Source organism: Piliocolobus tephrosceles, chromosome 12, assembly GCF_002776525.5.
Source record: "Piliocolobus tephrosceles isolate RC106 chromosome 12, ASM277652v3, whole genome shotgun sequence".
NCBI lineage: Eukaryota > Metazoa > Chordata > Mammalia > Primates > Cercopithecidae > Piliocolobus > Piliocolobus tephrosceles.
Genome location: NC_045445.1, coordinates 68,805,144 through 68,819,996, shown reverse-complemented (window position 1 = coordinate 68,819,996; position 14,853 = coordinate 68,805,144). Strand labels below are relative to the sequence as shown.

At 35.6% G+C, this 14,853-nt stretch overlaps 1 protein-coding gene across 8 annotated transcripts in view; it reads left to right on the top strand.

The window, feature by feature from the left end:
• The window catches only part of APOOL (apolipoprotein O like), a 98,259-nt gene that overhangs the window by 61,631 nt on the left and 21,775 nt on the right, over positions 1-14,853 (top strand). For all 8 annotated transcript variants that reach the window (XR_002729649.1, XR_002729650.2, XM_023202343.2 and 5 more), the window contains one exon: positions 9,731-9,822. Coding sequence is in view for 6 of the 8 variants with exons in the window: in XM_023202343.2 (XP_023058111.1) it covers positions 9,731-9,822 (92 nt within the window). In the remaining 2 variants the exon portion in view is untranslated. The remainder of the gene's footprint in view (positions 1-9,730; positions 9,823-14,853) is intronic.

Sequence of the window (14,853 nt, the reverse complement as noted above, 5' to 3'; positions counted from 1 at the left end):
AAAAAAAGAGAATTTTAGACCAATCTCCCTGATGAACATCGATGCAAAAATCCTCAATAAAATACTGGCAAACCGGATTCAGCAGCACATCAAAAAGCTTATCCACCATGATCAAGTGGGCTTCATCCCTGGGATGCAAGGCTGGTTCAACATTCGCAAATCAATCAACGTAATCCAGCATATCAACAGAACCAAAGACAAGAACCACATGATTATCTCAATAGATGCAGAAAAGGCTTTTGACAAAATTCAACAGCCCTTCATGCTAAAAACGCTCAACAAATTCGGTATTGATGGAACGTACCTCAAAATAATAAGAGCTATTTATGACAAACCCACAGCTAATATCATACTGAATGGGCAAAAACTGGAAAAGTTCCCTTTGAAAACTGGCACAAGACAGGGATGCCCTCTCTCACCACTCCTATTCAACATAGTGTTGGAAGTTCTGGCTAGGGCAATCAGGCAAGAGAAAGAAATCAAGGGTATTCAGTTAGGAAAAGAGGAAGTCAAATTGTCCCTGTTTGCAGATGACATGATTGTGTATTTAGAAAACCCCATCGTCTCAGCCCAAAATCTTCTTAAGCTGATAAGCAACTTCAGCAAAGTCTCAGGATACAAAATTAATGTGCAAAAATCACAAGCATTCTTATACACCAGTAACAGACAAGCAGAGAGCCAAATCAGGAATGAACTTCCATTCACAATTGCTTCAAAGAGAATAAAATACCTAGGAATCCAACTTACAAGGGATGTAAAGGACCTCTTCAAGGAGAACTACAAACCACTGCTCAGTGAAATCAAAGAGGACACAAACAAATGGAAGAACATACCATGCTCATGGATAGGCAGAATCAATATTGTGAAAATGGCCATACTGCCCAAGGTAATTTATAGATTCAATGCCATCCCCATCAAGCTACCAATGAGTTTCTTCACCGAATTGGAAAAAACTGCTTTAAAGTTCATATGGAACCAAAAAAGAGCCCGTATTGCCAAGACAATCCTAAGTCAAAAGGACAAAGCCGGAGGCGTCACGCTACCTGACTTCAAACTATACTACAAGGCTACAGTAACCAAAACAGCATGGTACTGGTACCAAAACAGAGATATAGACCAATGGAACAGAACGGAGCCTTCAGAAATAATGCCACACATCTACAACCATCTGATATTTGACAAACCTGAGAAAAACAAGAAATGGGGAAAGGATTCCCTATTTAATAAATGGTGCTGGGAAAATTGGCTAGCCATAAGTAGAAAGCTGAAACTGGATCCTTTCCTTACTCCTTATACGAAGATTAATTCAAGATGGATTAGAGACTTAAATGTTAGACCTAATACCATAAAAACCCTAGAAGAAAATCTAGGTAGTACCATTCAGGACATAGGCATGGGCAAGGACTTCATGTCTAAAACACCAAAAGCAACGGCAGCAAAAGCCAAAATTGACAAATGGGATCTCATTAAACTAAAGAGCTTCTGCACAGCAAAAGAAACTACCATCAGAGTGAACAGGCAACCTACAGAATGGGAGAAAATTTTTGCAATCTACTCATCTGACAAAGGGCTCATTTCCAGAATCTACAAAGAACTCAAACAAATATACAAGAAAAAAACAAACAACCCCATCCAAAAGTGGGGAAAGGATATGAACAGACATTTCTCAAAAGAAGACATTCATACAGCCAACAGACACATGAAAAAATGCTCATCATCACTGGCCATCAGAGAAATGCAAATCAAAACCACAATGAGATACCATCTCACACCAGTTAGAATGGCAATCATTAAAAAATCAGGAAACAACAGGTGTTGGAGAGGATGTGGAGAAATAGGAACACTTTTACACTGTTGGTGGGATTGTAAACTAGTTCAACCATTATGGAAAACAGTATGGCGATTCCTCAAGGATCTAGAACTAGATGTACCATATGACCCAGCCATCCCACTACTGGGTATATACCCAAAGGATTATAAATTATGCTACTACAAAGACACATGCACACGTATGTTTATTGCGGCACTATTCACAATAGCAAAGACTTGGAATCAACCCAAATGTCCATCAGTGACAGACTGGATTAAGAAAATGTGGCACATATACACCATGGAATACTATGCAGCCATAAAAAAGGATGAGTTTGCGTCCTTTGTAGGGACATGGATGCAGCTGGAAACCATCATTCTTAGCAAATTATCACAAGAAGAGAAAACCAAACACCGCATGTTCTCACTCATAGGTGGGAACTGAACAATGAGCTCACTTGGACTCGGGAAGGGGAACATCACACACTGGGGCCTATCATGGGGAGGGGGGAGGGGGGAGGGATTGCATTGGGGAGTTATACCTGATATAAATGATGAATTGATGGGTGCTGACGAGTTGATGGGTGCAGCACACCAACATGGCACATGTATACATATGTAACCTGCACATTATGCACATGTACCCTAGAACTTAAAGTATAATAAAAAATAAAATAAAATAAAAAAATAAATAAATAAATAAATAAATAAATTGGGCATTTATGCAAAAAAAAAAAAAAAAAAAAGATAAAACTCTCAAGAAATTTTTTTGGTAGTTAGCGACTCTTAAGGTCTTAAAAAAAAAGTTACCTAGAAAACATAATGACAAATTATAATTTTAATAGGAACAGCTGTATATTCAAAAAAAATTTATTTCAAAATTATGACACAGTAGATTCATACAATTCTATCAGTTTTAATGTATACATAGAGTCATGTAACCATCACCACAACCAGGATACAGAACAGTTATGTTATTCCCAAAAATTACCTCATGCTGTCTGTCTGTAGTCAGACCTTCTTCCCACTTCTAACTCCCAGAAACACTGATCTGTTCTCTGTCACTCTAGCTCTGCCTTTTTGAGAATGCCATCTAAATGGAATCATACATAGACTGGCTTCTTTCACTCAGATTATCAAGATTGTTGCATGTGTCAATAGCTTGTTCCTTTTTGTTACTAAGTAGTATTTCTTCATATGGATGTGCCATGGTTTACTTTATCACTTACCTGTTGGACATTTGGGTTGTTTCCAGCTTTTGGTCATTAGGAATAGAGCTACTATGAAAATTTGTATACAGGGTTTTCGTTTCTCCAAGCCCTTACTCAGCTAGTGTAGTTCTCTAGTCACTAGCCATTTTGGTCACCTTTCAGTCATCCTTTGTCCACACTCCAGTTGCCAGACATTGTCCCCAAACTAAATTGCTTATATTTGGAAGGCACAGCTCTGAGCCGGTCTGGAATCTGATGTCAGGTACTTTATAGTTTGTTTTTCCAGCTATAGTCCTAAAAGCCTCAACTCAAGGCATAATTAGCTACAAAACTGCTGTGCAATTATAAGAACATTCTAGCATCCTAACTCATATATATATATATATATATATATATATATATATCATATATATATATATATATATCATATATATAACATATATAACAGATATATATATAACATACATGAGAGGATGGTAGAATGTTCATATATATATATATCATCTGGATGGACATAACACTGTCCCTATAGCTAATATTAATGCCTCCCTATATCCTATTTCTTATTATAGTAGGCAAGCAACTTCTAATTGAATAGGTATTATAAATTATTCAGTAAGAAATAATTAAAAACCAAGATCATGATATAAAACAATAAGAGTCAAAGAATTAAATTTTGAAGGAAATTGTCCAAAACATATTACTCCGTTTCTCAGTAAAAAACTTATACCATTCTTGTAAGAGAAAATGTTCTGTAGGTCATTCACCGTGTTTCCAAATGTCAGAGCTAGAATAGTCTAACCCAGTGTTTTTCAAGTTGGAGATCTCAACCTATTACTAGATAGTGACATAAATATAATGAATCTCAGGAGACATTTTACCTTTGTTTTAAAAAATTATATTTTAACTTTCAGGGTATATGTACAGCATGTTCAGATTGTTACATTGGTAAACGTGTACCATGATGGTTTTCTGCACCTGTCAACCCATCAGCTAGGTATAAGCCCAGCATTCATCAGCTATTTTTCCTGATGCTCTCCCCCCGCCACCCTCCCATGACAGGCCCCAGTGTGTGTTGTTCCCCTCCCTGTGTCCATGTCTTCTCATTGTTCAGCTCCCACTTACAAGTGAGAACATGCAGTGTTTGTTTTTCTGTTCCTGTGTTAGTTTGCTGAGGATAATGACTTTCCAGCTTCATCCATGTTCCTGCAAAGGACATTATCTCATTCCTTTTTATGGCAGCATAGTATTCCATGGTGTATATGTACCATAGTCTATCATTGATGGACATTTGGGTTGATTCCATGTCTTTGCTATTGTGGATAGTGCTGCAATGAACATATGCATACATATATCTTTATAATAGAATGATTTATATTCCTTTGGGTATATACCCCAGTAATGGGATGGCTGGGTCAAATGGTATTTCCAGTTCTAAATCTTTAAGGAATCGCCACATTATCTTCCACAATGTTTGAACTAATTTACATTCCCACCAACAATGTAAAAGCATTCATTTCTCTCCACAACTTCACCAACGTCTGTTATTTTATGACTTTAGTAATAGCTGTTCTGATTGGTGTGAGATATTATCTCATTGTGGTTTTGATTTGCATTTCTCTGATGATCAGTGATGTTGAGCTCTTTTTCATGTTTATTGGCCACATGCATGTCTTCTTTTGAGAAGTGTTTGTTCATGTCCTTTGCCCATTTTTAAATGGGGTTCTTGGTTTCTTTCTTATAAATTTGCTTAAGTTCCTTGTAGATTCTGGATATTAGACCTTTGTCAGATGGATAGATTACAAAAATTTTCTCCCGTTCTATAGGTTGTCTGTTCACTCTGATGATGGTTTCTTTTGCTGTGCAGAAGCTCTTTAGTTTAATTAGATCTCATTTGTCAATTTTTGCTTTTGTTGTGATTGCTTTTGGTGATTTCATCATAAAATTTTTGCCCATGCCTATGTCCTGAATGGTATTGCCTATATTTTCTTCTAGGGTTTTTATAGTTTTGTGTTTTATGTTTTAAGTCTTTAATCCCTCTTGAGTTACTTTTTGTATAAGGTGTAAGGAAGGGGTCCAATTTCAGTTTTCTGCATATGGCTAGCCAGTTTTCCCAACACCATTTATTAAATATCGAATCCTTTCCCCATTACTTGTTTTTGTCAGGTTTGTCAAAGATCAGATGGTTGTAGATGTGTGGTTTTAGTTCTCTATTCTGTTCCATTGGTCTGTGTGCCCGTTTTTGTACCAACACCATGCCGCTTTGGCTACTGCAGCCTTGTAGTATAGTTTGAAATCAGGTAGCATAATGGCTCCAGCTTTGTTCTTTTTTGCTTAGGGTTGTCCTGGCTATACGAGCTCTTTTTTGGTTCCATGTAAATTTTAAAATAGTTTTTTCTAATTTTGTGAAGAATGTCAGTGATAACTGAATGGGAATAGCATTGAATCTGTAAATTCCTTTGGGCAGTATGGCCATTTTCACGATACTGTTTCTTCCTATCCATGAGCATGGAAAGTTTTTCCATTTGTTTGTATCTTCTCTGATTTCCTTGAGCAATGGTTTGTAGTTCTCCTTGAAGAGGTCCGTCACTTCCCCTGTTAGCTATATTCCTAAGTATTTTATTGTTTTATGGCAATTGTGAATGGGAGTTAATTTGTGATTTAGCTCTCTGCTTGCCTGTTGTTGGTGTATAGGAATGCTAGCAAATTTCGCACATTGATTTTTGTATCTTGAGGCTTAGCTGAAGTTGCTTATCAGCTTAAGAAGCTTTTAGGCTGAGTTGACGGGGTTTTCTAGATACAGGGATCATGTCATCTGCAAACAAAGATAATTTGACTTCTTTCTTCCTATTTCAATACCCTTTATTTTTTTCTCTTGCCTGATTGCCCTGGCAAGAACTTCCAGTACTATGTTGAATAAGAGTGGTGAGAGAGGGCATCCTTTTCTTGTGCCAGTTTTCAAGGGGAATGCTTCCAGCTTTGCCCATTCATTATGATATTGGCTATGGGTTTGTCATAAATGGCTCTTATTATTTTGAGGTGTGTTCCTTCGATATCTAGTTTATTGAGAGTTTTTAACATGAAGGGATGTTGAGTTTTATCAAAGGCCTTTTCTGCATCTATTCAGATAATCATGTGATTTTTGTCTTTAGTTCATTTTACATGATGAATTACATTTATTGATTCACATATGTTGAACCAGCCTTGCATCCCAGGGATGAAGCCAACTTGATCATGGTGGATAAGCTTTTTGATGTGCTTCTGGATTTGGTTTGCCAGTATTTTATTGAGGATTTTTGCATTGATGTTCATCAGGAATATTGGCCTGAAGTTTTCTTTTTCTTTTTCTTGTTGTATCTCTGCCAGGTTTTGGTATCAGGATGATGCTGGCCTCATACAATTAGTTAGGGAGGAGTCCCTCCTTTTCAGTTGTTTGGAATAGTTTCAGAAGAAATGGTACCAGCTCCTCTTTGTACCTCTGATAGAATTCAGATGTGAATCCATCTGGTCCTGGGCTTTTTTTGGTTGGTAGAATATTTATTACTGCCTCAATTTCAGAACTTTTTGCTGGCCTTTTCAGGGATTCAACTTCTTCCTGGTTCAGTCTTGGGAGGGTGTATGTGTCCAGAAATTTATCCATTTCTAGATTTTATAGTATATTTGCATAGATGTGGTTGTAGTATCCTCTGATGGTGTTTTGTATTTCTGTGGGATCAATGGTGGTATCCTCCTTATCATTTCAGATTGTGTTTATTTGAATCTTCTCTCCTTTTTTCTTTATTAGTATAACTAGCAGTCTGTTTTATTGACGTTTTTCAACAAAACCAGCTCCTGGATTTGTTGATTTTTTTTTTTTTTTTTTTTTGAAGGGATTTTTGTGCCTCTGTCACCTTCAGCTCTGAAGCTTGGTTATTTCTTGTCTTCTGCTAGCTCAGTGGTTTGTTGGCTCTTGGTTCTCTAGTTATTTTAGTTGTCATGTTAGGATATCAATTTGAGATCTTTCTAGCTTTTTGATGTGGGCATTTAGTGCTATAAATATCCCTCAACACTACTTTAGCTGCGTTGCAGATTCTGGCACGTTGTCTCTTTGTTCTCATTACAGTATAAGAACATTAGTTTCAAAGAACATCTTGATTTCTGCCTTAATTTCATTATTTACCCAGAAGTCATTCAAGAACAGCTTGTTCAATTTCCATGTAGTCATGCAGTTTTGAGAGAGTTTCTTAATCTTGAGTTCTAATTTGATTGTGCTGTGGTCTGAGAGACTGTTATGATTTCATTTCTTTTACATTTGCTGAGGAGTGTTTTACTTCCGATTATGTGTTCAATTTTAAAGTAAATGCCACATGGCACTGAGAAAAATGTGTATTCTGTTTTTTTTGTGTGTTTTTTTTTGTTTGTTTTTTTGTTTTTTCTGGAGTGGAGAGTTCTGTAGATGTCTATCAGGTCCACTTGATCTATAGTTGAGTTCAAGTCCCGAAATATCTTTGGTAATTTTCTGTCTCAATGATCTGTCTGATACTGACAGTGGAGTATTAAAGTCTCCCACTATATTATGTGTGGGTCTGTATCTCTTTTTAGGTCTTTAAGTACTTGTTTTATGAATCTGGGTGCTCTTGTATTGGGTGTGTATATATTTAGGATAGTTAGCTCTTCTTGTTGAATTGAACCCTTTACCATTATGTAATGTCCTTCTTTGTGTTTTTTGACATCTGTTGGTTTAAAGTCTGTTTTGTCAGACACTAGGATTGCAACCCCTGATTTTTTTCTGCTTTCCATTTGCTTGGTAAATTTTCTTCCATCCTTTATTTTGAGTCTGTGTGAGTCTGTATGTGACACATGAGATGTGGCTCTTGAATACAGCACACCAATGGGTCTTGTCTTTTTGTCCAGCTTGCTATCCTGTGTCTTTTAATTGGGGCATTTAGTCCATTTTCATTTAAGGTTAATATTGTTATGTGTGAATTTGATCCTGTCATAATGGTGCTGGCTGGTTAATTTTGCAGACTTGTTAATGTAGTTGCTTCATAGTGTCATTGGTCTGTGTATTTCAGTGTGTTTTTGTAGTGGCTGGTAATGGTTTTTCCTTTCCATGTTTAGTGCTCCCTTTGGGAGCTCTTGCAACATAGGTGTGGTGGTGATGAAATCCCTCAGTATTTGCTTGTCAGGATGCATTTTATTTAAAGATAGATGAGAACAGCAAATATCAGAGTAGTTTTTTCTTGCAGACTGGCCTCTCTTATCAGGTGAAGAGAGGATAACTGTAAGTCTTTTAAAAATCTTTAAAATGACACATAAGTAAAAGCTGCCACCTGCTACATTTAGGAGCCACACAATTAGGGGAATTCGGTTAAGTCAAGGGAGCTTACATCAAGAGATGTTAGGATTATAAAATAAGAAATTTAACTGTAGATAATGGAATAACAGCAAGCAGGACTAGAGTAAAGGAGCAACTTAGGACATTTTAATATACTGAAACCCTCTTTCTGCATACCACAAAAGTCTAAATCTAAAGAAAAGCTAAACTAGTTCGAATCAGCCTGGCCACCCACCACCCCCCACCTCAGTCCATTATAGACATGGCTATAGAAAACTTCCTTAATAATAGGTAAACCAGACCAATAGAGACCTCTAGTTTTTCTCTTCCATAAACTGCAAATTTGCCTGCAAACATTCATTTTCATTTGTATAATATACCAGATAGGCTGTTCCCTTTTTAGATTAGGGATTGTATAAGCTGCTTCAGATCATGAAAGTACTTATCCCAATTTAAAAATCCATCATCCAATTACCCAGATCATATATACAGTCTAAAATAGAGAAGCATTTAACATACATATTATTTTGAATCAACAGTTAGTTGGAACTAAGCTATGGCTTAAAGTGGTGGATTTCAAACTATTCTGTAGAACACTTAGTTTCATGGAAGTGTTTAGTGATGGTATCAGGATAAAGGAAAAGCCACACAGCCAGGGTTTGATACAGAGCTTCCTACCCCAAAGTTAGTCACAGCAGCATCAAGTTTATAGGTTTTATATATTGAAGTTCCTAGGGAGATTCTATTTGAAAGATATTTTGAAAGGATTTTGTTACCAAAAAAAGATATGAAAATAACTCTTAAATGATGCATAGTTAAGGCACTTTTTGATATGCATTAATTATGTCAAGTTATTTGCAATTATTATTCAGTATTCGAAGTCAGTGACATGAAGGAGTTACGTACCTGTTAAAGTCTTTAGCTGATTATTTAGTTGAGTAACTAACCTTCCTAAATACTTAATCAAAAAGGACATGTAAGAGAGAGTCCATTTCACTTTAACATGGTGTCACAAACACAGTAGTTAATTAATTCTCTATATTATCATGCTTTATTAGATACTTGCAAAATTGTGGTTATAAATTTGGGTTTCGTAGGACATGAAAAATACCTAGCTTTCAAGCAGAAGAAAATCATCCATTCCTTTTGTGTAGGTAATTGTCAGTATTAGATTGAGAATAATTTTGTTAAATTGGACATGACAGCTAAAGGGTAATTGACTTGAAATCTTTAAGGGCATTTTGGCTTCCATCTTGATTGGCATAATTACATAAAAAGTAATTTAACAAAGTGTGATGGCTTACCAGGGGAGCAAAGAAAGCATTACAGTATAAGACCATCAAGTCTCTGGTGGCATACATTTGGAGTTTTATAATTTATTTGCATTTTATAGGTTCCAAGTTTAAGAAAATCACTTATCCTCTGGGACTGGCCACTTTAGGAGCAACTGTTTGCTACCCAGTTCAGTCCATAATAATTGCTAAGGTAAGTTCTTTTTAAATAATAGCAACATTTCAGTATTTGTTTAAACTCTCACCATGACAATATTTAAATGTTACACAGCACCTTCAACATTTAATTTTAAGAGATGTAGTTGGTATCAACTCTCATGTTGGCCAAATCACATTAGCGTCTCAGCATGGTAAATGCCATTCTTAATAGGATGAATTTGTTTAAATATAATTCAACAATGTAAAGGCAGATTTGAGGATTACGTTCAGAGACACCGAATTAGAATTTATGGGGAGAAATACTGCTCCATTATTAAGGTATATAAACTTCAATTTTTATTTAAAAGAAGATGAAAATACTAGCAGCTGTTTGGTTCAACAGATTAACCTGACATGAGAAACAACCAGTTGATAGATTGGCTTCAGTGGTTTCTGAACGTAAAACACACACACACACACACACACACACACACACACACACACACACGAACTCAATATTGAAACCACTTAGAATTAAGAAACACCTGTATAAATGCTTATTATAGTTGTTTTGTCTTTTTCTTGTGAGCTTAAGTACAAATCCAGATTCTTTTAATGATTTGAACAGTTTTTGTCAGTATTTTATTTTTAACACATGTTCAGATTGAGAAGGAAAACTTTGGGTTATGCATTTTTCTCCCGCTTTTCCTTCTCCTATTAATTACCAACAGTTAACATTTCCCCCTCATGCTTGAAACAATGTGTGGTGTTACCAGAAGGACTTTCCGTACTTGTATTCCCATTGCTTCATCTCTTTAACTATTGATGTAGAGAAAGTTGCCTATCAATATTTTGAGAGTGTCAAGGATATGGTGTACTATGTAGTTTGTAATGTGATCAAACTATAGAAGCTCATAACAGAGGAAGAGAGCATTATTCATTAAGTCTACTTATACCTGAAATAATTGATAACATGGTAAACTTATTTTTAAAACTTTCTTAATAATTTACATAGGAATTAACCATTGAAATCAATAAAATGCTAGTATTGGAAGAAAATATTAAGCTCATTTAATTCAACTTTGATATTTTCTCATTTATCTATAGGGAAACTGTGGCTCAGAGGAGTTTCATAGTGACTGATTTGCCCAACATCATACTGAGCTTCAGATTTTTTGGCCTCCATGTTCATTACTCCTCCCAGTGGATGATGCTTCCACTGATTGTTCTTTTTTTTTTTTTTTTTGTCTATTTTTTTGAGATGGAGTCTTGCTTTGTCACCTAGGCTGGAGTGCAATGGCGCAATCTTGGCTCACTGCAGCCTCTGCCTCCTGGATTCCAGTGATTCTCCTGCCTCAGCCTCTCGAGTAGCTGGGATTATAGGCGCCCACCACCACGTCCAGCTAATTTTTGTAATTTTAGTAGAGATGGGGTTTCACCAGGTTGGCCAGGCTGGTCTCGAACTCCTGACCTCAGATGATCCATCTGACTCGGCCTCCCAAAGTGCTGGGATTACCGGCGTGAGCCACTGTGCCCAGCCCTGATTCTTCTTTTTTCTAAGAGTAATGACATCATGGTTGTTTTTAAAAATTGTGCCTGCTAGGCCGGGCGCGGTGGCTCAAGCCTGTAATCCCAGCACTTTGGTAGGCCGAGACGGGCAGATCACGAGGTCAGGAGATCGAGACCATCCTGGCTAACATGGTGAAACCCCGTCTCTACTAAAAAATACAAAAAACTAGCTGGGCGAGGTGGCAGGCGCCTGTAGTCCCAGCTACTCGGGAGGCTGAGGCAGGAGAATGGTGTAAACCCGGGAGGCGGAGCTTGCAGTGAGCAGAGATCCGGCCACTGCACTCCAGCCTGGGCAAAAGAGCCAGACTCCGTCTCAAAAAAAAAAAAAAAAAAAAATTGTGCCTGCTTATCTTTAGATAATCTAAATATTTCAGAACAGTTTAGGAAAAAAAACCACCCAAAATGCATCTGTCCATACAAATATCCATGTCCACATTTGGATAGAATGTTCTTCTAGACATCTTAACATACATACACAGAGATAGAAAAACAAATGTATATTCGAATAGGCAGGTAAGAATGAGATCATAGTATGTGTCTTATTTTTATTTTTTAAAATAAAGTATTGAATTTTACTTTTACAAAAGGAAAAAAAAGAATTGCTGAACTTCAAATAGCAATTTTTCTAATATAAGAAATTAACTTGTAAGTGTTCCTCTGGGGTAAATAATTGTTACTTTAATTCTTAGAGTTGAAATCCTTGCTTTTCTTTTGACTATAATAATATCATATTTAATATTTTAAAAATTCAAATATATAATTTTTTAAACCTGAGATTCATGATGGACTTTAGAGAGTCTGTAGCACACCCTCCTCTCCAAAATTTTATGAAAAGTCATGTGTGTACAAGAAAAACCTTATTTGACATAATCAGGACCAGTAGTTAACAATTAATCAAAAGTGTTAAAGCAGCGAGTTCTAAAAATATATATAAAAATATATACCCACAATTTTACTTCAAATTAAAACGTAAGTGTCTTTCTTCAGTCTGGCCAATATGGTGAAACCCCATCTCCAGTAAAAATACAAAAATTAGCCAGGCCTGGTGGCGGGCGCCTGTAATTCCATCTGCTCGGGAGGCTGCTCGAGAATCACATGAACCCAGGCAGCAGATGTTGCAGTGAGCCAAGATTGCGCCATTGCACTCCAGCCTGGGAGACAGATTGAGGCTCCATCTCAAAAAAAAAAAAAAAAAAAGAAAGAAAAAGAAAAAGTCTTTCCTTTTCTCTATTTTGAAGTAGGGCTTTTCTTTGAGTATTGGTCTACTGGTTAAAGATCTATAACATCTTTCCAACGGTAAGCCATATTTGTAGTATGTCTTCTACAACTTCCAGATTAGGTTCCTTTAAAATAGAATGAACAATTAAAAACATTGAAAAAAAGATGAGTGCAGAATCCTTTTAGATGTTTATTACTTCTCCCAGCTGTGATAATTGTCTTGCTCACCTCTAATTTCATAGCAGTTATTTTTTTAGCCATTCACATATGAGTCTTTATGAAGCATTTAATTTTCCTAGAAACAATAATTCTTTTTATAATCATATTTTATCATATTATGTTACATTTAGATTGTTTAATTACAAGTAAAACTGATGTAGCAACTTGGGGAAAAAGGGAACTTACTCTTGATAAGCATCCTAATCAACTTCTGAAAGATAGTACCTTAGCATTTTGGAGAGCACCTGATAGGAATGAATGTTCAGCATTCTACAAACATCATTTATAATAAATTAAAAAAACATTTTATTAATCAGTCACGTCTCCTGAAAGGATGTCAGGTGAGAGCTTTTTACTGTATCTGTATTTTTCTGAAGGAAAAGGCCTATAGCTTGCAAGAGCTTCTCCAAGGTATCTATGATATTAAAAAGTTTAAGAAATGATAGTCTAGAAGGTCCTTTAAACAATGAAAGACTCACTCCAGTTACTCATCATTTTGAAAATACACTTCAAGATGGAATTATTCTTTGCTCTTTATAATTTTCCTCACAATATTTTTATTATTAACTTATATAAAGAGTAATAAGTAGTCTGTCTTTGAAAGCTATAAAATATCTGGGAATAGACTTACCAAATAATGTTTTAATGCCTGTTTAAAAGAAGAATAAACTATCAAACTTTACTGAAGGGTATTTTTAAATTTTCACAATATTTAATTGATGAATAAAGATTAAATATATTCAGGGTGTACAACATGATGATTTGACATACATATATAGTGTAGTGATTATTACAATGAAATTAACACATCCATCACCACCCATGCAGCACATTATATACCCAGAACTTGTTCATCTTATGACTGAAAGTTTGTTTCCTTTGACCAACATCTCATTTACCTCACTCCTATCCCCTGGCAACCTCCATTCTACTCTCTGCTTCTATTCTGCATATATATCCAAAAAATATATAAGTGAAATCAGTATCTTGAAGAAATATATGCACCTCCATGTTCATTACGGCATTATTGACAATAGTCAAGATTACAAACAACCTAAGTGTCTCTCAGTAGATAAATGGATAAAGATAATTTGGTACATATATATAACAGAGTGCTATTTCGCCATTAAAAATGGAAATTCTGCCATTTACAACAGCATGGATAACCCAGTGGACATTATACTCAGTGAAATAAGATAGACACAGAAAGACAAATACTGTTTGATCTCACTTATATGTAAAGGATGTTTACCAAAGAATCTTGAATGTCTTTGGAGATATATCCCGTTTCTGGATGAAAGACTAAATGTTGAAATACGGCAGGTATTTCAAAATCTAGAAATTTAATTTAGTTCCTACAAAAGCCCTGGATTTGAATGGAGTGTGACATTCATTCACCTAATATTTGTTGTCTGTCTACTGTGTATTGGTTACTATAGCATACACAATAAAATAGATCAAGAGGACAAAAGAGAATATTCAAACAATTATATTGAGTATATCTTTGTACACATGAGGGTAGGGATGGATATGTGGTACAGGTGGCATTTCAAATCAGTGTGTAATGGAAAGGATAGATTTCTTTTTTTTTTTTTTTTTTTTTTCAAGAAATGTGTTGGGATAATTGGCTGTTTGGAAAATTACTCAGACCTTTACCAACTATCATGGGAAAACTAATTCTAGGTGGAATAAACATCTAACCATAAACTAGAATACTATAAAAGGTATGAGAAGAAATAAGAGGAATACCTGTTTAATCTTGAGATAGGAAAGGCTTTCTTAAGCAAATTACAATCTAGAAGCCATCAAAGAAAAAGTTGACATATTTGACAACATCAAAATTAATACATTTCTGTAGATTACAATATACCATACACAATGTTAATGGATACATGAAAAACTGGGAAAACTATTTATAACATATGTGACAAAGTACTAATATCCTTCATGTATTAAGAACTCCTATAAATCAATGAGCAAAAGATGAATGTGCCCTCTGGGAAAATGAAAAAACACCTGAACATGCAGTCTACAAAATAAGAAACAAAAATGGCCTAATGTACGTAAGATACTTGATTTC